The sequence below is a fragment of the Rattus rattus genome, chromosome 15 (assembly GCF_011064425.1).
Source record: "Rattus rattus isolate New Zealand chromosome 15, Rrattus_CSIRO_v1, whole genome shotgun sequence".
In the NCBI taxonomy this organism is placed as follows: domain Eukaryota; kingdom Metazoa; phylum Chordata; class Mammalia; order Rodentia; family Muridae; genus Rattus; species Rattus rattus.
This window is the reverse complement of record NC_046168.1, coordinates 19173010-19200518: the sequence shown is the minus strand read 5'-3', so window position 1 is coordinate 19200518 and position 27509 is coordinate 19173010. Positions and strand designations below refer to the sequence as shown.

The window sequence follows — 27509 nt, the reverse complement described above, 5'->3', positions numbered from 1 at the left end:
GGGGCTGAGGAAATAGAAAGAACTCAACGTTATTAGCTCCGTGGAAGTATGCTCTGGTTCGCTGTTTTGAGAGTAATTTTTAGTCACGTTACTTTTATGTGTGTGGGTAGAGGTCAGAGGAGTTTGCTGGACTCGGTTGTGTCCCTCTACCGTGTGGGTCCTGGAGATCAAATCGAGGTTTTTCAGGCTTGGTGCCGAGTGCCTTTACCCAAAGGATTTTCTCGATGGCCTGGGGTTGAAAATGTAACAGAAGAGCGTTGCTGGTGGGAGGCATTCGGCTACAACCCTTGCCCATTCACCCCTCCTTGGGTGCAGCCTCTTAGCTTCCCTCCAGGCTGGGAGGCTGCGGTTCCAGGATCCTCACCCTCCCTGCTTCCCCTGGGGCGGAAGTTTTCACCCTGGGAGCACACGGACTGTTTTGAACCATTCCACAGTTTCTCTTTTATTTTTTTTTGTTTTTTTGTTTTTTTGTTTTGTTTTGTTTTGTTTTTGTTTTTGACAGAACATCCAATGCAAACGACTCCCCTGGGAGGAGCTACTCGCTTTGCTCATGGTTTCAGGGGGTTCGGTCATGGTCACTCGGCCCCAGTGCTTGGGCAGGACATCATGGCAATGGGAGTGTGGCAGAGGAGATGCTCACCTACTAACCAGTGGGGCAGTAGGATGTGTATAACAAGACAGGTCTTTAAGCATCCTGCAGCAGTGACCTGCTTCCGGCATCTGGTTCCCACCTCTCAATGTTTCCATAAGCTCCCAAAATAGTGCCCAGGAATGGGTGGCCAGGTGTCAAACATGAGCTTATTTGGGGGCGGGGCTCTAGCTTCAAACCATAGCAAGGGGCAAAGAGCCCCATGTATTTTGCAATAGTTGTTAATTTGAGTTTCTTTTTCTTGCCACTGGATATGCATGTGCTAAATCCCAGTTAATAGTAATAATTTATGTTTATAACAATAATTATTATTATTAATGTAAAATATGTGTATACATGATATGTAGACACTTGGGGCACGTTGTACATGTGGGAGGTTAGAGAACAATATTTTAGAGTTGGTTCTTTCCTTCTATCTTTGAAGATTCCAGGGTTCGAACTCAGGTTACCAGGTGTGTGTGGCCAGAGCCATCTCTCCAGCCTCTGAGCTAGATTTAATTTTAAAAAAGAGAATGGGCACACAAACACACACACACACACACACACACACACACACACACACACACAAAGAGAATGGGCACACTACTGGTAGGTCAAACATGCCCCAGTTAAGATAGTCAAATAGCTATGAGTATATGTGCAGCACAAACTGTACTTGTTAACGGCTTATAGAAAGGGGTTACAGGGACTGGAGAGTTGGTCCAGTGGTTAAAAGCACTGACTGCTCTTCCAGAGGACCTAGGTTCAAATCCCAGCACCCACTTGACAGCTCACAACTGTCTTTAACTTGAAGATCTGACACATTTACACAGACATGCATGCAAGCAAAACACCAATGCACATAAAATAAAAAGAAATACCATATATATATATATATATATATATGTTTTGAAAAAACTTTATGAAAAATGCGGTTGGTTGGTTGGGGAAGGGAAGTGGATATGAGAGAAGTTGGGGGAGAAGCGTGATTATGTTCAAAATATATTGTACAAAATTCTCAAAGAACTAATCAAAATGAGAAAAATATCATCTCTATCTGAGAGAGAAAGGAAGAGAAAGGAGACGGGGAGAGAGGAAGGAAGGGGAGATGGAGAACCGAAAAGAAAGAGAAGGCAGTGAGATGTACAGAACTCAGAGCTTGCAGCTCTGGCCATGGTTTTGGATGGTGATGGAAAGCTATGTCTCATGTCTGTGAGTGTTGATCTGGAGTAAGGAGATGTCCTGAGCATCTCATGTACACATGGCCTGTCACCAACACCAGGCAGCTGGGCTTGGAGATGGAGTGCCCCCTGCCTTCCCATCCTGGCAGGGGAACTTGAGCTGACCTGGGACTTCAAGGACCATGGGCTGGTATTGTGGGCCTTTCTCCTCTCCAAGGGCTGCTGTCAGGATGGCTGCTTCCCTTTGATACTCAGGCTGTTTGAGGGAGCCCAGTTGGTCTGTCGCAGCCTGGGAACACTGTGAAGTGGAGTTCTTGGTGCTTCTGAAAACTGTGGTCTGTCTGATGAGCTCTCTGGGAAAATGTTCTTCATGAAGCATTGCTGCTAATCTCTCTAAAGGCCCTTGAGCTTGGTATTAGGTCCAACTCACAGATGATTAAAGTGAGGCCCAGGCAGTGGTTCCCTGGGTCTGCAGAATAGGAATGGCTTCTCAGATACCCAACAATCCTGCCTTCTTGAGTTTATTTTAAAATAAATGCAATTTATTTTTAAAATATTTTTTTTCCAATTTGTCCATGAAGCAAGAGCCTGGCTGATGTATCTGACTAATTCTAGGCTGGTCATGTCTGTGGAGATGATGTTGACATTATAGACGGACGACCCACCGGCTCTGTGAGGATTTCCTTTGGATACATGTCCACACTAGAGGATGCCCAGGCCTTTCTCAGGTTTATCAGCGCTATCTATCTGTGCTCACCCGGTGGCCAGCCTCTTCCTCAAGCCAGCACCAGTGACACTGGAGTCTTATCCTCAAAGAGTGACTGTCAGTCACCTCAGGAAGGTCCCTGTGCAGACCCTGCAGTTTGCAATGGCTCCTATCCTGACATCAATACCGTGGACCTGGACCTGTCTCAGAGCAAAGCCAGTAGCATCCAGCCGATCCCTCAAGAGAAAGATGCAGGTATCCTGAATGGGGACCTTGGGTCCCACATTGTCACCAACATTTACCTCTACCCCATCAAATCCTGTGCTGCGTTTGAGGTAAGGGCTTTACAGAAATGGCTGCCTCGTTCTTCTCTCTGAGCACTGTTCCTCCCTCTCTTCGGTTCCTCGTCAGGCATATAGAGATATAATGGCTGTTTACCAGCCTGATTTCCAGGGTGGTTCTGTGGGAGCCTGGAGGTAAAATGTCTCTCAGAGGCTCACATATCTCATTCCCAGTTGGTGGCGCTGTTTTAGGAGACCGTAGGATCGTTGGGAGGTAGATTCTAGCTGAAGAAAGTGGATTTTGAGATTTACAGCTCAAGTCGGCTCCGTCTCTTCATTGCCTCCTGGTCTGTGGAGATAAGAGTGAGCAGCTCACACTTCTGCCATCACAAGCTGAAATCATTCCCACCGTCATGCCTTCCCTACCATGATGGATTATACCCTCAAACCAGAAGCCAAAATGAACTATTCCTCCTTTCCACTGCTTTCTATTCCTCCTGACATTGCTTCCATAATGTCAGTGTGTCACACAGCACACCCTTTTGCCCAAACAGCTTTTGTTGCAAATAATTATGGCAGTGAGTCATGGGTTCAAGGCTTCTGGCTTCACTATCAATACTGGATCCTCACTGGAACTCTTCCTGCAGAGCCTGACTTCAATCCAATCCTTTTGGTTGTGAATGGCATTGGCATACAGGATCTGGGCACATAGATATGCTTTGTGTCTAATTTCTGCACCAAAGCAAACAGTGCAGGTTTGCTGGTTAATGTTTATTACCAGCTTGGCATGAGCTAGAGTTACCCATGGAAAGGAAATATCAGTTTGGTTTAAGAAACCCAGCTATGTTATGTGAATATGTTTTTGTTTTAATCCCAGGTGTGGGATAAGAGACTACATCACGGCAGGTGATTATGATTTGCCTTGTGCACTAGCAAGGGTGTGGTTTTTGCCCAGATACAGATAGTTTAATTCTGGGGACTCTGAAGGGAGTGTAAATGGGACAGCCCTGAGAGGGGAGTGGCTGCTGCTCCTGCTGGTGCTGCTGCTTTTGCTGTTGCTGTTGCTGGTTTGCTGGTTTGCTGGTTTGGTTTGCTGGTTAGCTGGTTAGCTGGTTGTTTGGGTTGCTGGGTGGCTGGGTGGCTGGTTTGCTGGTTTGCTGGTTTGCTGGGTTGCTGGTTTGCTGGTTTGCTAGGTTGCTGGCTGCTGGTTGGGGATATCCTGATGACAGATTGGACTTGCTCCAAGAAACCTGACATCCCTAATCAGCAGGAAGTAGTCTAAAGGGGTCTACTCTCCCTTTCCTCTCTAGCCTTCTTTCTCTCCAACCTAGAATAAGCCCTTTCGTCCCCCAAACTACTCTTGGGCAGAGTATTTGTCATACCAATTGAAACTAGGACAGCAAGAAAACTTACACTTTTGAAGTGCGTTGCTGAAAATAATAAAAAATAAAATGCTGTCCTTTATTCCACACTAGATTCGGCACCGTAGTGCCCCAAGATATCTGTTAGATATCTTCATCCATTCATGGCTTTGCTCCATCCCATATCACACTGCCGAAGGCTTCTCTCTGAGCCTGGTAACAATCTCTCTACCCATCTCCTTCCCAAGGCAGGTTGCCACCATGCCAGAAACACACATCCCAATTCCATGGCAGCCTAGTGTCTCCAGCCACCACAAACTCTTAAACTTAAATCACCACATGAAAGAACACACAGCACAATAACCTCTGATCCAATTGATAAGATATAATTGCTGACCTAGACATACAAAACCCTGTACACATCCATCCCTTAGAATATTCATAACAACCTGTAAAGGTACAGAGAGGAATCTTAACATCCATCTCCATTTTCTCTCAGCGGCTTCTCCTGCCTTCCCATTTCTGTCTCCTCCTCCTCTTCCCTCCAACTTTTCTACCACCCATCCTTCCTTTTTGACCAATGACAGGCCTCGTTCTATCTTGTGCCTGCCTTCACCTGTATGACATCATCCTATAGAAGTTGGCCAATTCAGTGACCATTTCAGTATGGTCACATATGTGCACTGTAAGGATACATCTGGACCAGCATCCACTACAGTGGAAGGCTACACAGAAAGCAGGGTCTGTGGACCCCTATGGGGAGGGATAGTAGCCTTGGGGTAAGACAGAGCATTGCTACTGTAGACTCCTGCATTCTGAATGTTTTGCATGCACATTTCTTTCCAAGGGTGGACACTGGATCGGAGCCTGAAGGGAAGGTCTTGAACTCCCACACTTCAAAGCACTGCAAAGCTCCCTCTGTTGTGTGTCTTCCTCCTCTCATCCTTTGAGAGGATGCGTTGAATTTATGGAGGCCATCTACATTTGTGTAATGACAAGAAAGTCTTTGATGTAATGAGATGAATAATTTCGAGGAGCCCCGACCTAAACCCTCTGCTTCCATTTAGGTGACTAAGTGGCCCGTGGGGAGCCAAGGGCTGCTGTATGACCGGAGCTGGATGATTGTGAATCACAACGGCGTTTGCTTGAGTCAGAAGCAGGAGCCACGGCTCTGCCTGATCCAGCCCTGCATCGACCTGCAGCAGAAGGTCATGGTCATCAGAGCAGAAGGTGTGAAAGGGTTCATTTCCACAGAGACACCACTAGGGCAGCTTCCATTCTCAGACTAAAAAAACACAAAACAGAAACCCGATGTCCTCTCTTCTACCAAATGTCAGCATTTTCCTCAAGTAAATGAAACCATGTTCAGGACAGACAACAGAAGGGTGGTTTTCTTTTTATTTGGGGGAATTTGTCACAAGTAAGGGAATGAGGGCCTGGGATCTTAGGGCTTTCTGTACTTTCATTCTTTATCCTTACCCATCATGCTTTGTGTTTTATGCTTTGTTCTTTCCTGTTGATTTCTTATTGTGAGCCATCCACACATAGGAGAGCTCTGTCCAGTGACTGTCTAAGATGATGGGAGATTCTAAATATATAATTTATATTGTATAATGTAAGTATAATATATAAATATAACACACGTATATTTATAGTATATTATATATTTATATAAGTATATAATATTTATATAAATAAATAATATATAATATAATGTAATATAAATAATATAATATATTTGAAATCCTCTACAGCTCTCCTGGGTCGTTTTCCTCCCCACTTGTAGAATATCTTGGTTTCTACCCACTGTGGTTGAACTTTTGTGATGTCCTACAACCATGTCTTCCTGACTTTGTTTTTTGCCTGTGTTTTTTCTGGTCTCATGGTTGAGTTTTTCTTAAATCAATAGGTAATATTTCTGAGTATTGATATTCAGAATATTCCAAAGTGAATATTGACACGGACCCTTTGTTCTACTGTAAGGATTTTAATACATGTGCGTATTTGGGTAACCGCCCCCTACAGTTCAAGTACAAAGTCATTCCAGGGAAGCCCATGTGCCACCCCTGCTGTAGCTTCCCTTTCGGCACCCTTAATGTCGGATGAGCAAAGCGTCTGCGGAGTCAAGGACTTCTATAGTATGTGAACGTCCTTCACTCAGCGTGACCCACCCAAGTCCTACATGTCACATGACAAGTAGCTGCGTGTCACTGAGACGTGTGTCTAAGTGTGAGTGTCGTAGGGTGCATTTGTCCATTGGCTCTCCCGGGGCAGCTCAGTTGCTGCTGGTTTATATCTTTATTCATTTGCTTAGTATTTTTAGATAGAATGAGTCTCTCTTGCACAGGCCTCATGTTCTCCAGTGTCTTGAGTATCACTCTAGATACACCTTGGCTTCTATACGATATAATGTGCTGGAACCCTGATAGAATCTGCAGCTACCAATGGACTGGAAGGCCCCAAGTGCTGTGGCTGCCTGAGTCCGCTCTGCTCTGCTGTGGAAGAGCTTCCGGGAACTACGACTTTCCTCCCCAACCGAGGCACTTTGATAGCATGGAGCAAACAGTAGTAAGCCCTGTTGGAAATGGCTCACCTTCTGCCTTTTCTCAAGGGCACGGTGCTTTTCTCTTGTGCTGTTGTCCTTTCCTCTCTATTCAGGGTCCAACTCTCCACTAGACAAGTGGCCTTGGAGGACTCTTGACACAAACTTTCTTGGATATCCTCATCTGTTAATTTGTGTGATATGTTAGTGGATTATCTTGTCTGGAATTATCCTTCTGCCTTGAGAAAAAAGTAGTATGTGGTGATATGTTAACACTTTGCTGGATTTGACTAGATAGTATCGTGTTGAGTATTCTTGTATCTGTTTCTTATTACTGATGTTGAAGTCTTTCTTTTTTCTTGTATGCCTTTTGTTCAAGTCCATGTACCCAGGATATTAATATGTTATTATTTAATTACTACGTGTGTATGTTAGTCCTGAGTATATGTAGTGTATATAGCAATTGAAGAATGCTGGAATCCCTTTCCAATCCCATACGTGCAACTTTTCAAAAGCAGTAACAATTGTTGATGCGTGACTGACGTGATTCTGGAAATGCACACTCTCCGCCAGTATCTTTACGGTATCATCCTCCCTGTCTGTTTCTCCCATCCAAGTGCCAACCAGGCCTGACCCTGCTGAGCTTCCTAGAGCAGATGAAATCAGATGCATTCGGGGCAGTACGGCCACCTACTTGTCTTTTTCTAAAGGCTCTACGGTAGCTTTGAGAACAATGTCTTCAAAATGTGGACTCCTAAAGCAGAGGAATCTATTAAAGAAATCTGTAAAGGGCCCTGGGGACAGGTGGGTGTGATGACTTAGCATAGCTGTCACACAGGAAGCTCTTCGAAGCACTCATTGTGGTGCTGAGAGTGAGGAAGAAAGTGCTATCAGCTTCTCAGAGCCAGCCGCTCTCCTCATCTCACCAAATCCCAATGTCATTAAAATTAATGTGTTTCATAACCATGGGCATTCACTTGCACAGTCATCTCCTTTCTGTGATGCTCAGCTTGCCTCTACCTTCTGTTTATTAGGGATGGAGCCGATACAGGTGCCTCTTGAGGAAGACGGTGAACGGACCCAGATTTGCCAAAGCAGAGTGTGTGCAGACAGGTGAGGCTCAGAAGCAGGTGACACTCACGGATCCATGGACACAGTGGCCCAGAGGGAGGAGAGAGCTTTGCCCCATACAGTAATCTCCTTATACCTTCTACTCTGTCTGCTGCACACTCCCCCCTACCACACAGGCTTCATACCTAAACGGCACGCTCCATTTTCAAGTCTGTATCTGCTGTTCCCTCTGCCTGTCATGCTCTTCCCTATTTATGACTCCCCAGGGCTTACTCCCTGCCCTCACCTGTCTTATTCTCAGCAGTAATGTTTTAGCATCTGTATCCCTTGTGACCTAAATATGACCTATTCCTAAAAACATGGAATAGTAAATTTTCCAATAATGAAAAAACCTGTCCGAGCAAATACCAACCAACCTCCTCCCTCAATAAAATATGTGACAGTTCACTAGAGATTTATGTACAATAGGCAGGAGCCGGGAGACAGCTAGGTCAATAAAATAAATTTTTCCTCAAGCATGAGGAAAAAAATCTGTGCGTAATGTATACCCTTGTAATCCCAGCATGGGGGAGGAGGAGAAGGTGATCTTTGGGGGTTTGCTGGCCAGCCAGCCTAGCCACATGGATAAGCCCAGGTTACAGGAGAGACTCTGTTACAGAAAGTATGGGATTGGAGGATGACTTGGTGGTTAAGAACCTTGTTGCTCTTCCAGAGGACCTGGCTTTGGGTCCCAGCACCCACATGATGGTTTACAACCATCTATAACTTCAGTTCCAGGGGCTCTGACTTCCTCTTCTAAGTTTGGTAGGCACCAGGTGTTGCACATACATGCACTCAGGTAAAATGCTCACATTTATAAAATAAATCTTAAAAAGAGACACAGTAAGCAAATTGACGTTTTGAAAGAAATAAAGGCAGGTGGCTCCTGAGGAATAATAGCCAAGTTTGACCTCTGGCCTTCACACATACACACATGTGCTCATGGACCCGGATAGAGATGTGCACTCGCACATGTAAACATGAATACACGCTCAACATCCCTTATCCCATAACTTCTAGACTATGAATCATTTATTAATTAATGCAAACCTTTGGGTGGAAAGAAATACAGGTATGTTCAGTACATAGTAGGACTGCATAAAGAGATGTGTTTTCCTCGTCGACTGCCGTGGGTTCAGTCACCCAAGTCATGATGCGACTTGTTAAAGTTACATTTGAACCAAGCCCGTGTGTCTGTGTAAGTTACTTTTTTCAGTGCTGTGACTTAATACTTAGGAGGAGTTACTCAGTGGGGGAGGGCTAATTTTGGCTCAGGGTTTGAGGGTTCAGTCCCCCATGATTGGGAAGGAATGGTGTCAGGAATGGCTGCTGGCTATGACAACTAGAGTTCAAGGGTGCTTGATCATATCTTGACAGATAGAGGTAGAGAAAGGGGAATGTAGCTGTTGGGGTAGTCTTCTCCTATCTCCCCCTTAGACAGACTGGGATACAGCCTATGGGGTTGATGCTACCCACAGTCAGGATGTGTCTTCCTTACCTCAGCTGATCTTATCTGGAAACTTCTTCATGGACACTCTCACAGGCATGTCCAAAGGGGCCCTCTAATCTCCTAGCGTTTTTAAGCCAATCAATGTGTCAGTCAGAATCATCCACAGAGCTCCCAAGAGTCAGGCAAGGATCCCTCTGAGACTTTTCCCTCTAGGTAAGAAGGAAAAGGTGTTAAAATAATGTTGATGCCCAACTGAATGTCTGCCATCTTGGAGGCTGAAGTGTTAAGCAGAGCTACGTCTTCCTGCTAGTAGTATTTGTACCAATTTTTTTTTTACAGTTTTAACAATTTAAATATTCATTCCGGTACATTTTTTTCCACCGGGACAATGAATTTTAGGTAAACGTTTTCCCACGTTGCTATAAGCAAACCTTCTGACAGAAAGAAATATATTCACATACACACAATTATGTTCCTTATTCATTTATTCATTTATTTATTTATATGTGTGTGTGGGTGCATGTGCCATAGCATGTGTGTGAATGTCAGAGGGAAACTTGTAGTCATGGGTTTTCTTCCTCTCCCATGTGGGTTCTGGGGACTGACTCAGGTCATTGAATGTGGCAGTGAGGGACTAACCCACCGAGAGGTCTTGCCCCTCTAGAACATGTGCAGCTATTTACTTGGTTGTACATACATTTCACTTGGCTGCCTCTTAGATGGACACAGTGTTAATACCACTTCCCAGACGTCTGGAGGTCAGAGGCACTTCTGCTCAGAACCATGGGTCTGTGGTGATGGCTCCCATTTTGATGTGGTCTCTGAGAGCACAGAGGCTAGCGCTGCAAACTGGCTTCTCAGTCCCAGGCCCTCCCAGAAAGGAGCCTGCTATTTTCACCAGGAAAATTAAAGTTTTCAGCAGTATATAATTTGTAACTTAAGATACCGTGACCTTAAGTCTTCACCATATACACATTTAAGAAGATTCTAGAGTACTTTCGAGTTTTATTTTATTTTCCTGTGTCTGAGTGTTTAGCTTCCATATGTGTATGTACACATTGTGTTTCCCTGGTGACGTCAGAAGTCAGGAGAGGCATCACTCCCAGCCCCATCCCCCTGCCCTGAACTGGAGCTATGGACAGTGTTGAGCCACCATGTGAGCTCTAAACACTGAACTCAGGTCCTCTAGGAGAACGGTTGCTCTGAACAACTGAGCTACCTCCCCAGCCCCAGAGTCTACAGTTTTAAAACACCAGATCAACAGATTTACCTACACATCATCACCTCACAGTCACAGCATTAATTTTTGTGAATGAAACCTATCGGCTCACGTGATCTGACTGTGAGAGAAAACATTCCATCAGAACCATTGTAAAAGACAGGGCATGAGGGCTGGAGAGATGGCTCAGCCTGCTCTTCCAGAGGTCTTGAGTTCAGTTCCCAGCAACCACATTGTGGCTTACAACCATCTATCCTGGGATCTGATGCCCTTTTCTGGCATGCATATGTATATATAGATAGAACACTCATACATTCAATCCATCCATCCATCCATCCATCCATCCATCCATCCATCCATCTTTTAAAAAGACAAAACAAAACAACAACAGAAATCTGATGTATGTGCTCCCACTGTCAGTAATTGATACCAAGAAGATCTTTCAGGAGGGTGTGTAAAGCTTTAGATTGGCCCTGAAAGCCTCCCATGGGCCCTGCATTTCAGATTTTATTTTTGTATTTGGGAGAGATCTCTGGAACTCTCTGTCTGCTTCAGGCTGCCTGGCAGTGGAGACTTGGCACCATTTTATTTTGTGTTATCTTATTTTAATTTGCTTATTAGATATTTGAATAATTGTTCAAAGAGTTGCTGTATACAAATTCACCTATTTATTTATTTATTTATTTATTTATTTATTTATTTATTTATTTATTTATTGGCCAGGGTAAATACTTACGATTGTGGAGAAAATGTTTCAAGATGGCTGTCCAAGTTTTGTGGCCGTCCATGCCATTTAATCAAGCAAAGTCCACACTTCCAGCGAAATGCAAAGAAGACACCTAAACAAGGTAGTGTGCTGGGATGGCGTGTTAGGTTACGGTGCGTGTCACACCCAGCCCAGAAGGTGGATTTGCAGGCAACTGGCTCCTGACTTCATCCTGTGACTGTAGGACACACTGCAAAGTTCTAAGCTGGGAGCTCCGTGACCTCCCTTGAGGGTTGGGGTAGCTGCCTCATAGTAAGAAACATGGGGACACAGAACCACAGCTGACCCCTGGACGCAGCATCGGTGGTGGCACAGGGGAGAGACCAGGCCTGTGACGTACAAATGGAATCGGACAGAATGTGGTGGGCTCGTGATCGCTTCCAGGACGCCATTCCAGAGCGAAACTTCCTGGGTCCAGCTGGCATCACACCAGTCTTGTGGTTGGAGATGTTAGGAGGGAAATTAAGTTTTATTATTCCCCAGAGTAATTTTACATTTTTATCTAAAGTTTCAAAGGAGTTCAAATAGTGGCAAAGGATAGTATCTGCAGAGCACTTTCTTTTTATGTTATGTGCACAGGCATTTTGCTCGTATCTATGTCTGTGCACCTCGGGAATGCAGAGCCCTTAGGTCCAGATGTGGAGATCAAATCCTCTGCAGCTGGAATTAGAGCTGTCAGCCACTGTATGAGTGTCGGGAACTGGACCTGGGTCCTCTGGAAGAACAGCTAGTGCTCTTAAGCCATCTCCGAGCCATCTCTGCAGCCCCGCAGCACAATGTCTCTGACGTTATTTTGAGCTAAAACATGTCCAGGATTCTTTATGACTTGTCCATAGCTATTTCAGCGCTGTGATAGTCATCTTGGTGCCATAGCAATTTAAATTTCGTGAGTTTTCATTGAAATGCATGTGAGTCTGTGAGCTAATGTCTCTGTGTGTATATATGTAGTGTATATATGTCTTTTTAATGTGTGTATGATGTGTGTATGTTTGTGTGTATGTTATGTATGGTGTGGTGTGGATGACTTGTGTATGGTATGTGTGTGTATGATATATGTGTATGGTGTATGTATGTGTATGGTATGTGTATGTGTAGTATGTATGCATGCGTGCATGTGTGCCTTGCTTGAGGCAGAATTTCTGGGCACTGCTGCATATACTAGACTAGATGGGCCTCAAGTTCTTAGTGTAAACACAGGCTTTTCCACTCAAGCCCTAGTTCTTGAATAACGACCCAGAGGCCTAGTATTTAATGCCTCTGAGTCCAGGTGGGGAACCTTTCCACCCCACTATTTCTGCCAGATGTCCCACCTTCTAATTTTGCCTCAGTTTATTGGCCATCAGATTTTGATTGACACGTGATAAAGCACACAAGAGGTTATCCCTACATCCCAGGGATTCTCCTGGTCTGTCTCCCATCTCACCTTAGGTGTGCAGGAATTACCAATGCCCAGTATGGCATCTAGTGTTCCGTAGATCCCGACAATCTGAGCTTCTGCTTTCCTGCCCGCCTGGCCACCAGTTTACCCAGCGAGCCATTTCCCCAGCCTGTGTATATGTCTTTTGTTCTGTTTTGTTTCTGTGTTTTCAGGTTCTGTGTAGCCCTGGCTGTCCTAGAGCTAGCTCTGTAGATCAGGCTAGCCTTGAACTCAGATCTTTGCCTGCCTCTGTCCCTCTGTCCCCCAGGTTTTGAGATGACAGGTGTGCCACCATGCCTGGCATTTTAATCCTTTCCTTTCTTTCTCCTTCAGAGAATCTTGTCAGAGTTGTTTTATGCATACAACTCTCTTTCTGGCTACCCTCTGACATTTCTATAAAACTTAAAACAATATAAATTAAAACATTTGAGAAGACTATGAAGTTTGCTTAGACCATCTACATTAGGAAATTTCCCTTGGACTAAGTTCTTATGACTTTAGCAATGTCTAGTCAATCTAAACAACACTAATCTATACTATAGCTTCTATAGTATATAATATAGCTATAATTTAATAACTACTGAACATAAAGGGCGAGCCTCAGAACTCTAGCTGGGCTTTCCCACATTTGAGAGTCTGTCATTTGCAGACAGACCTGGGAATGCTCAGCACCACTCACTTCTGGGAAATCTCACGAATGCATGACAAGCAGGAAGAGGGGATCTTGGTTAGCACACTGTCACTCAGACTTCTGAAGTCTGTGACCAGATCACAGGATCTAACATCAATTGCCTTTCATGTCTGCCACTTGACAGCTTAATTAGGTCGTGCAGTTCCCAGGCCCGAGAAGGACTGGCTGTCACCTGACCTGGGGGAGGATCTTTTGCCCTGGCCTTGGAGACTTTTATTTTCCCATTCCTGGCTCCAGGGTTTGAATGGGACTTTTGTTTGCTATGCTGGAGGTGGTCAGCCCCCAGGGCAATGTGCATTGGGAGCCCTGTGGCCTCTCCTCTGTGACAGGGAAGAAGGCCCTTTGTCCAGCATGAGATGGTACCTCCCTTATTAGGCAGACCAAAGAGCATAGATAGAGTGGGATCACATTCTCTGGAGACCACTGTCTCTGCTTGAAGATGCTCCACAGGTTCTGACCCAGCCAACCCTTTCTCACCAGCTTAGACGCACCACAAGTTCTTTCAATAGTTTTTTCCCCTTTTCAATAGCTTTGAATCTTCTGTTTACTTCTGCATAAGTACCACTTGTAAGACCACTGGCTGCTGGAGTATCCTCTTCTGTTTATTGCCAAACTCTGCCTGCCTGTCTGTCTGTCTTGTTCTCTCTGGTTAGATCTAGAAGGTCTTTGTGGGGCTGTAGAGATGGCTCAGGGGTGAGAGGCACTGGCTACTCTTCCAGAAGACACAAATTCAATTTCCAGGGCACTTGTCATGGCTCACAACCCAGTCACTCTAGTCTCAGGTGATCCAACTCTTCTGGCCCCAACAGACATGCAGGCAGACACCCATATGAATTCATTCAAATACACATGCACACGTGCATGTACACACATGTATGTATTCATGAAAATAACTGATGGAAGCCCTAAGTAAGCCTGCACACATCGCAAGCCCCTCCATCCTGTCCAGGGCAGGCAGGGCTTGCTCTAGCCCTGTCGTTTTGCTTCCGAGGCTGAGTGTGGTGAGACACGGCCATAACCTGGGGAAGTAGAGGCAGGAGGATCGGGAACCTGGCTGTGTAATGAGGCCTTGCTGCAGAAACAATATTTGTGAGAATAAATTCACATCAGTATTTTATTATTTTCTTCGCTGGATTATTTGATACAGAGTATGCTAGGACCTTGTTTTTCTTCTTCTTTCTGCCTTTGGAGAGGTTTGAGCCATGCTTAGAACACTCTTGCTTTTCTGTTGTTGACATTTTCCCCGTGTAGAAGGCATCTGCCTTTAGAAACCGCAGGGCTTGAAACTGAGAATGGCCAGCGTTTCCCAGAGAGCAACCCTTCTGTCTGTGTTTCCTCTTCAGGTCAGCCTCCCGGCACTGCTGTCGCCCTGTCCCTGGTGAATGAGGCTCAGTATCTGCTGGTGAACACATCAAGTGTTCTGGAGCTTCAGCGGCAGCTAAACGCCAGGTTAGACCCTTTCCCTGAGGCCAGGGGGGGCCTGGTACCCACCTGGGAAAGACCTGGAAGGTAGTGAGTCCAGACCCTGCAGTTACAGTGAGAAATGAGACCCAGTGACATCAGTGAACGCTTTGGGCCAATTCTTGTTTGCCTGCCTGCCTGCCTTCCTTCCTTCCTTCCTTCCTTCCTTCCTTCCTTCCTTCCTTCCTTCCTTCCTTCCTTCCTTCCTTGTGTGTATGTGCATGTGAGCGCGCGTGCACACGCATGCATATAGGTATGAAGGTATTTACGTATACAAGTGGGTGTGGAGGCTACAGCTCAGTATTAGGCTTTTTTTCCCAACCACTTTCCACCTTGTTTTTTGAGACAGGATCTCTCACTGAACCTAGAGCTCACAGGTCAGGCTAGACCCCTGACTGTCAAGCCTCAGGGATCTTCCCAACTCCACCTCTCCAATAGTAGGATTACAAGTGGGTGCCACCAAGCAAGGCTTTGAGTGCTGGGGACTGATGCTGTTCCTCACGCGTGTGCCGTAGTTTACCATGTGAGCCCCTCCCTCAATTCCTGTTAATCACTCCCAGTGTTCTCATTTACTTCCTGTGTCAATCCGCCTACTGTTGCTGTATTACTTCCTATATCAATCTGCCTACCATTGCTGTAGCAAATATTTGGGGCAATCAACTTGTAAAGAGAATGCATCAGTCATGATTGGGGACTCTGTTGCTTTGAGCCCGTGTGGCAGGAGGACAGGGTGAGAGAATGGAGAGGAGCTGGGGACACCCACAGGTCCCTTGGAAGATGTGTCCCCAGTGACTCACACACCTCCCAGTAGAGCCACCTCTTAAAGTCTTACCATTGCTAGTAAAGGATGGGGATCCATTCTCCACCATGGGCCCCTGAAAATGTTTAAGGTCAAGACTATGGTGTGCTCCCTGCTCTCTCTGGACCCTCTCATGAAACACGGAGGACCCCCGGCAATGGTTTTAATTATTCTATTTCTACACCTTGTTTTAATTTGTCACCAGCTTGACCTAATTTCATTGCCCCCTCTCCTACTGTCTCCCGTCTCTTAGGATTCCTGCCCTACTTCTCATAAGGAGTGCTTACAAAAACGTTTTGAGTGTGATTACAGGCAGGTTTTGTTTGTCAGATACATGTTCAGACACAGCCAGTGTCCCTGGATGCTCACTGCCCCCTACCTACCTGAGGGTACAGATGCTGTTACGATACCATCTCAACTCTAGGAAATTCTGACCACACCCACTCCTCAATTTTCCTTAGAGAAAATTCCAATTTGGTAACCAGGGAATTAATTAGGGAAAGTCATCAGCTGTCCCATCAGGGCCATGATGGGCACAGGCTCCTCATTCTTCCTCCTCAGGCCTGAGAGGTGGGTACACGAACCTGGACACTTTTTTTTCATGTGCCCTGTAGACTTCTGCATACATGTTCACACCTTGAGCAGCTACACACACAGCTGAAAGGAACTGTGGGACGCTCCTTGTCTTTCCCTCAAGACTGGCTGTTGGAGTTTCTAGTCTTCTGAGAGAACACACTAGGGTTCCCTGGCCGCGGAGCAATTTGTCTTCCTCAGGTGCAGAATTGTGGCCCAGCTTTGAGGTTTCTGGTGTTCCGAGTTTTCTCAGTATCAAGGGTCTTTCTTTCAGACACCCAGAGCAAGGGATGATGAACCTGACATTTTCTGGCTCTGTAATGTGGAAGATCAGAGACCACAGGCTTGGTGGTAACCCCGGCTCCTACCAGCAGGGCATGTTTCCCACCAGCTGGTTTAGAGCAAGGTTGGCCAGCCCCAACATTGTCACAGGCAAGAAACTCAGCCAGGGCTTGGTGTTTCTCAACGTTCTAGATACAGATCGGTGGGCTCCGCCATTTGCACGGTAACAATGGTTTTCAGACAAGAAGCCTTTCTTTTTACAAAACACAAAGGAACCCGTGACAGCTTTGAGAGTGAATGTGGTGAAGCTGGGCTTGGATCTCAGCCCCTGGCTTGTGTGCGACCACTGTCATTTAGAAGGGATTTCATAATCCTTAACCTTCCCACACCAACTCACCGGACTTCAGCTCTGTCCCCAGAACATATTTTACCATGATCAGTGAATGTCTCCTTCCCTTTCCTAGCAGGTACCAAGCTAGAAATTCTAGAATTTGTTCAAACCACGCAAAATGCAAAAAGCCCTAAGCCCTCAGCACGGTGAAGTTTTACAGATGTGTGCAAACAGATCAAGGAGGGATTGCACCCCACTCACACCTCCTCCGGGCCAACCCTCAGTTAGATTTCTTTCACTGTAAATAGTTTCACTCATTCTTTGATTTAACAGAGTGTGTGCTCCTGTGTTGGGGCAGGTTTTAAGAGCTGTTTGTAGAGTATTCCTCTGAACGAACTGGGGTGTGTGGAAACACAGAAGGTCATTTTGTAGAAGTAAGCAAAACTTTCAAACAGGAATTGTATAAACCAGGCATAATTGTATAAACCTAGGGATGCGTAGATGTAATCATACACGTGGGGTGCTGAGGCAGGGGGATTGTGTATTTAAGGCCAACCCCAGGTAACATAGGGAGATCCTCTCTCATTAAACAACGGAAGAATCTTATCCTCTATGGTTATAATTTTATTTACTCTATTTATACTTTCTGTTGTGTTCTGCATGAGAGAGTACAGTCTCTGTGCAAAGCAGGTCTTTATAGTTCAGTCTGCTGACAGCTCTTGTCCTGTCTGTGTCCTGTCCCATGCTCTAGAACTGGCATTTTCTATATTCTAGTTCTCTTCATTCTGCTCATCTGGCTTCTTCATCTACGACCTAAGTACCCTTTGCCTCCTGCATGCTTCTTCTAGGAGGTGGACCCATATCCTAGGGAGGGGCCATGGCTGTGTCTAACAGATGGGTGTGTCGTGAGAGAAGGTTGTTCTGAGCATCCAGGCCTCAGGCCTGAGGAGAATTGGTACAGTCAGGCATGGAGTGCAAAGTGTGTAGAATTGTTGTAAGCGTGTGGGCATGTGCCACCTCCTTCCACTCACCCTTCTTGGTCTGTCTAAACAGTGACGAATGTGGAAAGGAGGAGTCATTCTCTGTGAAAGATCTCATCTCCCGCTTCCGTGCCAATATCATTACCAAGGGAGCCAGGGCTTTTGAAGAAGAGCAGTGGGATGAGATTTCGATTGGCTCCTTACATTTCCAGGTAAGTTTTAGGCTTTCCTCAAAGGCTGCCAGTGACTGTTGTTCTCAGCTCCGGAACTAGACAGTGGCAGGTGCCCCCCTCTCTACTTACCGTCCTCCATGGATCACGTTTGGGCTTCAGTCTGTTTTCTGTGAACGCTTGTGTGTACAGAAGCACGTCCTCCTAATGATGCTGGACCTTCCAGTGCAGCAGAGCTCCTAGGGGGAGACCCAGGAGCCTAGTGACAGCCTAAGGCCTATGACCATTGCTACTGCCACCCCTCCCTCTTTTATCCATCTTCCTTCTCCTACCTCCTTCATCCACTTTCTCCTCTCCTTCCTCATCCTTCCTCCTTCTCCTTCCTCCTCCCTTTCTGGCTTCTGCCCTTAATGGCATCTATGGAAGAGATTATAGTTAGAGGCAGGTCCATCGTCATCCATTCGCTGTCCCCAAGCCTTAGTCTTAAACACTCAAGAAGTAGAAGGGAAGCTCTAATCTAAATCTCTACTCCTTACATGACAGACAAACTCACGAGGTCTGCCCTGAGCTTTATGATCTCTCTGCCTCTCAATCTGCCCTTCCTCCATCCAGGGACAAGCCAGTCTCCTGCCTCAGGCCTTTGCCCTGCTGTCCCTGTTACCTACCATGCTGCTACTGGACCTTGGCTCAGAGGTCACCTTCTTAGAAGCTGCCCAACAGTACAATTCTACTTGGCACACTGCCTGCATTAGCCGCCCAGACCACACAGGGTATAGACCGTGTCTCCTTCTTCCTAGCATGCCTCAGAGACCTAGAGCATCCTGGCTGAGCCAGTGCCCAGTAAGTGATTGTTGGAGGAGGTGGACAGGAAAGATAAGGACGAGCTGGAGGCTGTATGGACGGCTCACTGCTGGACAATGTCCTATACTAGACATGAACTGATCCTGGTAATTGTAGGGGTGGGGGTAACCTTGCAGAGGTGTGACCTTGCTATCTTGTGACCTTGTGCCCAGGTTCTGTGCTTAAAGGGAACACCAGTCTAGCATCCCCGAGAGCAGTAACAGTTATCTAAATTGCTATCAGTGGGTCTGGGATCTGGGGTGGGGGTACCACAAAGGGCCTGATGATCTTTCTTATTCTTGAACTCTGTGAGATCTTATCTGGGCAGCTATCATTTTGAAAACCACTTTCTTTTCTCTCCTGTAAGCCTGGTTCTGGCAGCAACTCTCCTGTTGCTTTCCTGTAAGCTGACCTCCTCGTCCGTTCTTACTCTGTCACTGAATCTCTGCTGTTTTAAAAGCATCTGTTCTAATGCAACCTGCTGGGCGCCAAGGTAGGCTCTAAATCTACCTTGTGAGGTATTTGGAGAGATAGAGGGAGGACCTGAGGGAGGAAGGAAGAAAGAGGGAGGGAAAACTAAACTATGCCAGGAACACTGTCAGAAACCCATCTGACAACAGTGACAAAGAACCTTTCCGTGAGACATCTTAGAGTGCTTTGCTTTCTTTAGGCAACATTCCTAGTGTGTGGGAAAAAATTAAAGTCAAGCTATTAGTGCTCTTTGGGCCCCTAACAGTCCATCATGGCACCGAAGACTGGACAGAAGGAGTGAGGCAGCTAATCACACTGAGTCCACAGTCAGAAAGTGGGGAGCGGTGGATGCTGGCCCTCAGCTGCCATTTTCCTTTTTATTAGTCTGCAACCCCAGCCCATAGAATGGCAGTGACCGCATTTAGGGTGGGTCATCCCATACCAACTAGCTAATCTAGAATCTCCCTCATAGATGGGTTCAGAGGTGAGTCTCCTAGGTGAGCCTGGATCCTGTCAAGTTGATTTACCCCAGGAGAGACCATGACTGCTGAGTTTTCCCTTTTAATTCTTCCTATGTCTGCACGACTCATTTTCAACAAGAATTTATGACGGTAAATTATTTTTTTAAAGATATGAAAAAAAGCTTAATGCTGGATTTGGTGGCACTTACCTTTTTTTTTTTTTTTTTTTTTTTTGGAGCTGGGGACCGAACCCAGGGCCTTCACGCTTGCTAGGCAAGTGCTCTACCACTGAGCTAAATCCCCAACCCCAGCACTTACCTTTTAATCCCAACTCTCTTAATCCCAACTCTCAGGAGGCAGAGGCTGTGAGTTCAAGGCCAGCCTGGTCTACTTATTGAGTTTCAGGGCTACATAGAGAAAGCCTGTTCACCTCTCCCCCTGCAAAAGAAAGAAGGAGAGAAAGATAGATTTTTGGATCATGCTTTTAATCCCAGTACTCAGGAGGCAAGGACAGGTAGATCTCTGAGTTCAAGGTCAACCTGGTCTACAGAGTGAGTTCTAGGACAGCCAGAACTGCACAGAGAAGCCCTGTTTCAGAAAAAAAAGGGGAGAGAGAGAGAGAGAGAGAGAGAGAGAGAGAGAGAGAGAGAGAGAGAGGAGGGAGGGAGGGAGAGAGAGAGAGAGAGAGAGAGAGAGAGAGAGAGAGAGAGAGAGAGAGGAGGAGGGAGGGAGGGAGCTTAAAAAGAAGCTATGTATATCAGTGTGTCTGTGCATAAATATCTGGAAAATGGCCTTGCTGCCATCCGAGTTGCTGTTTTCTGAGGATCTTTTCAACAAAATGACCAGATTTTGGCCCAAAGTGTCTGTCTGTGAAGAGAAGTTGGTCAGGGCCTGGGTCTGGAGGCTGCTGCTCCCCTTGGCATCCATTCCTCTGTGCCCTAAGAGACACTTTCCCAGGAGAAGCTAAGAGGCTTCTGCATACTGGCTGTTGGTCTCAGGACCTTCATCTCCAGAAGTTAGCACTTCTACCTGAGTGTGGAGATGTGGGGGTCTAGGCTTGGCACCCCTCAAGTAGTGTCTGGACTCCTGGACAAATCCAACTGGATAGGGCAGTCCGTCTTAGCCGAGCGCTACAGTGAGCACCTGCTGGTCTTTCCTCTCTGCCGCTCGCAAGGCCTAGACATTATTTCCGACTGGATGGATGCCCATCAGCTAGAGTGCCCATGATAGCACAGGCCAAGGCCCAGCTACATTAGTGAGTGCTTGAAATTTCAGGGAACAATACCCACAAATGAGAGGCACACGTGGCCACGGGGAAACCTGGTAGCTGACCCGGTGGTCCCAGCTGCTCAGGAGGCTGAGGCAGGAGGATCACTTGAGTTCATTCAGTCAAAGCCAGCCTGGGCAACACTTTTTATATCTTACGTGTGTAGCAAAAAGAGCAATCTTATCACCGCTGAGGTGTTAAAGTTCTGCTAATATTTATGTTTTTCCTCTTGTGTTATACAAGTGATAAGGACACACGGCTAACGGCTGCTGAAGTTCTCTCGTACACATAGCTTATGTCAAGTCGCTGATTGTTGGCTTAGGTATTGCTGTGTGGGTATGCAGGCATGTGTATCTGTAGACACATGTAAAATACATGTATCATTTGCTTTCTGCTTCAATTACAAAACACAAGTATTTCCCCACACTTTGCTTAAAGTATATTTTCTTATATTTTATTTAAAGGCCTTTGTAATTTTTTTTAAAACAGAGTCTTATGAAGCTCAGGCTAGCCTCAGATTTGCCGTGCAACTGAAGATGAACTTGAGTTTCTGATCCTTCTGCCTCCACCTCCTGAATGCTGGTATTATTGGCGTGTATCACCATGCCTGTTCTATGCAGTGTTAGGGATGGAACTCAGGGCTTCATGAATTTCTGGCAAGCACTTAGCCCTCTGACCCCCATCCCCAGCTCTGTGTAGGTTAATTTGAATCCTTGAGGTAAGAACCACATAGATGTGTTACCTTGAATACCATGCGATCTCTAAGATATAAGTTTTCCATATTCTCAGCAATCAATACGAGGACAGATCCCTGCTCATGAATCTATGTTAATGCTTCTAGATCCTTTTAGGTTAAATTTCTATGTGTATAATTGGTGCTCAAAGCTCACAGGGCCCCGTGCCTGGCTCAGTGGTGGCTTCTCCGTCTCTAGGAACTATTAAGATGGTCTTCCACACCTTTCTGTTTCTCCACAGCCCTCAGCCAGCACCCCCACACAGGCCATTCCCAGGAAGTGCTGCAAAGAGGGGTCACTTCTGTGGTTAGGGTTTGGCTGCATGTCTGTGACTCCCCCACACAAAGCAAGATGGCCTCATCACGTGTCCCCTCTCCCTGCCAGGTTTCGGGGCCTTGTCACAGGTGCCAGATGATTTGTATCGACCAGAAAACTGGCCAGCGGAACCAGGATGTCTTCCAGAAGCTTTCTGAGAGCCGGGGGAGAAAGGTGGGTACGTGTAGGTACATGTGCCCATCTCTGTATGCTATATGCACATAACCGCACTGTTATGAGTGTCGAGTAGTTTTCATCTGTGGAGAAGCTGTTACACTTCCCAAAGCCAATGCTGCCTTTCACCAACGTCCCAAGCTTGCCTTGGGGTTCTCTATTATTTTCCAGTATTTCATCCAGTGTTGGCCATTGTTTTATTTTAATTATTTTAATGCTTTCAGATCTTATTGAAGATAGAAGGAATATAAACATAGCAGGGCTGGGCAGTGTGGCTCAGTGGTAGAGTGTTTTACTTACCTAGCATGTGCCGAGGTCTGGTTCCCCATCCCCTACAACCTCACGAAAAAAAAAAAAAAAAAAAAAAAAAAAAAGAATTCCACTAGCTCGATCTCTATTTTCTTCACCCCAGAGATCTTTTAACAAAGTAAGTTAGCTCTGTGTGGATAGATGATCTGCTGAGAGGGCTCAGTAAAGTTCATGATACTAAGCCCAGGGGTTCATCTCCTCAGGGGGTTAAAATGACTCTATGCTGCTGTTGTAGATACTCGATTATAAAAGCTGAGCACTTAATATATAGTACTCATTATATATTACACATAAATGATTCATTAGAAGCATTTATTTTTAGCTCTGCATTTTCCGTTAGGCCTTTGTGAAGAATTCCAGTCAGGCTGCATTGAAGTATTCTTGAAGCAGGGTATGATGGTAACACTTAGCTCCTCCAAAGAGATCAAGGGCATCCATGGTTACACAGAGAATTCAAAGTCACCCTGGATTACAATGAAGTCCCATCTCAAATAAATAATAGATAAACAGGCTGGGGAGATAGTACAGTCTGCAAAGTGCATGCCTTGCAAGCTCAAGAGCCGTAGTTTGATCCTCAGAGCTCGCTCTCCTCTCCCTCTCCCTCCCCTCTCCCTCTCCTCTCCCTCTCCCTCTCCCTCTCCCTCTCCCTCTCCCCTCTCCCTCTTCCTCTCCCTCTCCCCTCCTTCTCCCTCTCCCTCTCCCTCTCCCTCTCCCTCTCCCTCTCTCTCTCATGCATAAAAGAACTGGACACTGTGACACATGTTTGTAATCTCACAGCTGGGAAGGGCAGATCCAGCCAGCCTGCCCTACCCGGTGAGCATCAGACCACGAGAGACTGTGTCTCAATAAACAAGGTGGGCAGCATCTGAGGAACTGCAGCCAGGGTGTCCTCTGGCTTCTGTCTGCATGCGTGTGCACCTGGGCGCACACAAACACATCACATGCCTCTGCCTTCTGAAACGCATGTTCCAAATGGCTTTACTTTTATAATAACGTGGCTTGTCTTGGGACTGTTGCTTCCATCACAGGTGAACTTCGGCGTGTACCTGATGCATTCGTCCTTGGATTTATCATCTCCGTGTTTCCTGTCAGTGGGATCTGAGGTACTCCCTGTGTTGAAAGACTGTGGAGTGTCCTGATTCACCCTCTTCCCAGACATACCCACGTGCTATCTCCTGACATTTCTTCTCCCAAGAGCATTAAAGTTTTTCTTTACAATGCTGTCTACCGTTCTTGAGAACTGCAACTTGAGAACTTTGTCTTAGAACGAGTGCTGCTCTTTGCCACTGGAGTGGAGCCCTCTCTTACCATGTGCCCTCTGACCTCTCAGCTCACTTGCACTGACACAACTCAGCAGAATGCTGCTGTGCCCACACCAAAAAGGCTCCCTCATATATCCAAAGAATGATCAGTTGTAGTCAAATTAAATATTTCATGAGACTCTGGAGTTTATTTTTTTTAGTTTATTGAGTACATTGCAAAATCACAAGAGATCAGCTGGCTGGCAAGAACTGGAGTATACTGTCTTCCTCGTTTTCAAGCTATTTAGTGGCGAAGGTTCAAGCATGATCTCATGTCACTCAGGCTGGCTTGATCTTTCTGCCCTCACCTGGTCACATCCAGCTTGACTTATGTATTTTGAAGGTGTGAGCTAGTGTGTGTGCCGTGTGTGTGTGTGTGTGTGTGTGTGTGTGTGTGTGTTCACACTTTTTATGTCTTAGTTTTTCGGTTTTTGTTTTTAGACAGGATTTCACTGTGTATCCCAGGCTGGCCTAGAACTTGTCATGTAGATCAGGCTAGTCTTGAACTCATGGAGTCTGCCCGCTTCTGCCTCCCACCCAAGTGCTAGGTTTATAGGTATGCACTGCGCCTGGCTTATGTCTTTTTGACAGACTGGGTCTTTTCTGATATACAGTATCTTTTTGTAACTAACATTTTCCCAGCCGTCTAATAAGGCCTGTTGATGTAGCTATTTCTGAGAATTATGAGCCTCCTCTCATAAATAAATATAAATTCTGAAATTCTTAAAAAAGTATTTAGTCCAGCAGTTTCTGAAAAGACTATATATGGTGGCTATGTTGGCTTTATTTCAGGTGGCTTTTGTAGGATGAAGTGAGTTTATACGTCACAGGGACCTGCCTCACTGGAGAGGGTGTCTTTGCACTCCCAGGTGTGTGCTCTCTTCTCCATATTGTCACACTTGGCTATGTTTGTGAATGACTAACATTAGCAAGCACTCTGCCACAGGCCTCCCATATCCGACTTTAATTCTCTCAGACACCCTGTGGAGCAGGCACTGATAACCAGGGAGGTGAAATGACCTGAGAAGGTGGGAGAAGCGGTAATGCAGAGCCCAGACTAGAGCCCAGTCTGTCTGTGCTCTCTCTTCACAGTGTGGTAAACTGCTGAGTCATGATTGTGGGCAGCTCTCTGAGCACCTCAGGTGGATTAAATCATGTGATCGTCTTGAAAAGGATTATGAGAAATTTACTCTCCTCATCACTGTTTATAGACGAGAAAACCGAGGACAGGATAAGTCGATCGATTTAGGTTCTAGAACTGAGATCTGAGGGGCTTGGAATCTAAAGAGGCTGTTCTCTGAGGGGGCAGAGACCTGGGGGTGGGGGCTGAGATCTGTGGGGGCTGGATTCCGAGGGGCTAGAATCTGAGGGGTCTGGAATCTAAGGGGGTGGAGATCTAAGGGGACTGAGATCTGGAATCTAAGAGGGCTGAGATCTGAGGGGGCTGGTATCTAAAGGGGCCAGATATGGGGCGGGGTTGGATTCTGAGGGGACGGGACTCTCTGTACAGACAGAGTTTGTGCTCTGTCCATGCCACTCAGGGAAGCCACTGTTGCTTAGTGTCAGGTGGTTCTGCTTCAGATGCAGGTGAAGTGAGGTAGGCACGAGCTCCCGTGAGTGATTTTCCCCACAGCGCTTCCCACTGCATGACTGGACAAGGTGAGTGAGCTGGTGGTTCATGTCAGCCAATCACCACATGATGGCGCTTCCAATAGCAGTCCGGCACAGGGCTAGCCTCGGGAAAGAAAAGGGAAGTCCCGTGGAGAAGGACAGGACAGTGCGGTCGCCTGTCCAAGCATCAGCTTCCCTGCCCTCTTCTGTACACCACTGACTCTGGTCTCCAGGGCCTTCAAGCACGTCCCTAATGGCCTTTGCTGTTTGAAGTGACCTTGCCTTGGTTAGACGATGCGATCAGGACCAACTGTGTCCCATTTCCCACCTTTCCTTCATCCATAGTGAAGTCGTGGTACTTTAAATTGTCAACTTGACTTGACCTAGGATTACCTTGAGGGACAACCCTTGAGCAGACCTGTGAGGGAGCTTCTAGATTAGGCTAAAGGGAGGTGGTGGTGGATCTAACCCAAATGTGGGCAAAACTATTCCCTAGGCTGGGGTCCTGGGCTGAGTAAAGAGGGGAAAGTGGGCTGAGCACCAACATTCATCTCTCTGCTTCCTGCCCCCATGCAGTGTGACCAGCTTCCTCCTGCCACCATTTTTTTCCCTGTGCCATGGTAGATTTTATGCTCTGGAACTATAAACCTGGATAAATGCCCTTTCCCTTAAATTGCTTCTGGCCTATGTGTTGTCATGGAAACAAGACAAGTGGCAAATACGGAGGTGACAGGTCACCAAGGAGAGAAAGTACAGGCTTCTGGGATCTAGAGGACCCAGGGACCTACTGATGGATCTTGGATAAGGATCCTCAGGGACCCTGCTGCAACCAAAACCTTCCTGGTTCATATTGTTTCAAATAGTTGGACCTCTGAGAGAGACTTGGCCTATGTCACAGTCAGTTCAGGCAGCCCTAGGAAACAGAAGGGAAGCCAGGCCCCACCAGGCAGCCTCTAACTCCTCCTTTTGTGCTAGCAGAATTAACTTATAGACATTTCACCTTACAAATCCCCAAATTAAAATTGTTGTAGAAATTATTTAATCCCTACCTGGGACTTCTGCCCCGCCTTTGAACATTCAGTTCCCAGATAAAAGACACACATGACCTTTGTATTTATAAAAAGCCCTAACAGCACAGGAGCTGGGCAGATCTCTACCCTCTATGCTTTTAGCATTTATTTTCCTATGGATAACCCCAAGTTGTTACTCTGTTTCCTCTGGGCTGCTCTTGGCTCCAACTGACCAGCCCTCAGGGCCACATCTTTTCTTTACTCCTAACTCAGGGCGGCTTCTCCTTCCTCCTCCTGCACCTTCTCCTCCTCGTGGTTCTCCCCAAGACCAGAAAACTTAGACCCCACCTATGTCTCTTCTGCACAGCTATTTGATGTTGGCATCTTTATAAGATTTCTTATTGGTTAGCACCAATAAGAAATAACTTGGGAGCAGGGTCGCAGGTCTGCCTGCAGACTCCAGGTCTTGGGGACCCACACTTTGCCCTACAATAGACAGCAAGCCCAAACCTCAAAAAAAAAAAAAAATCTCAGCAAATCATATTCTCTCCAGGAATAAGTGACAGGATACTTTTGAGTCTCACCTAAAAAGTGGTGAGAACCACAGTTCTTATAAAGTTAAAGCTGAGGTTGCTGTGTGTGGTACAGTAGCTTACAATGCCCGAGAAAGTCAAGCCGTGTCCACCACCCGGTGGCAGCATTAGGTAAGCTCAGAGGCTTTTATTTCTGGATTCTGGGAACTAGTTCAAACTGGGTCAGCAAATCTCAACAGCTGAGTGATGGTGTGGGGCTTTTTGGACTCTGAGGAAAACTGCAACGCTGGTGATGGAGTCCTTTAAAAGTTACTGCCTGAGTTATTTCTCCAGCATGTTACCTTTGATTCTACCTAGCAAACCATTCTTTTGGGGTCTGTTTTTCTTAGGTCTTGCATTTTTGTTGTTATTGTTCTTTTTTTTTTTTTGTTTTGTTTTCCTTGAATCGACTGTTTTGTCCAGTCTGACCCTACCTTTATATATATATATATGACTGCATACATGTGCTCCATGTAAAGGTGTATGCATATATTGT

At 46.1% G+C, this 27509-nt stretch overlaps 1 protein-coding gene across 1 annotated transcript in view; it reads left to right on the top strand.

Moving 5' to 3' along the window:
• Mocos (molybdenum cofactor sulfurase) overlaps positions 1–23966 on the top strand; it is a 44947-nt gene extending 20981 nt beyond the window's left edge. Inside the window, exons 8-15 of the mRNA XM_032886031.1 lie at positions 2425–2850; positions 5225–5387; positions 7734–7812; positions 11202–11326; positions 14696–14801; positions 17852–17990; positions 22106–22210; positions 23548–23966. Coding sequence (XP_032741922.1) covers positions 2425–2850; positions 5225–5387; positions 7734–7812; positions 11202–11326; positions 14696–14801; positions 17852–17990; positions 22106–22210; positions 23548–23658 — 1254 coding nt within the window. The 3' untranslated portion in view covers positions 23659–23966. The remainder of the gene's footprint in view (positions 1–2424; positions 2851–5224; positions 5388–7733; positions 7813–11201; positions 11327–14695; positions 14802–17851; positions 17991–22105; positions 22211–23547) is intronic.
• Positions 23967–27509: the final 3543 nt, after the last annotated feature.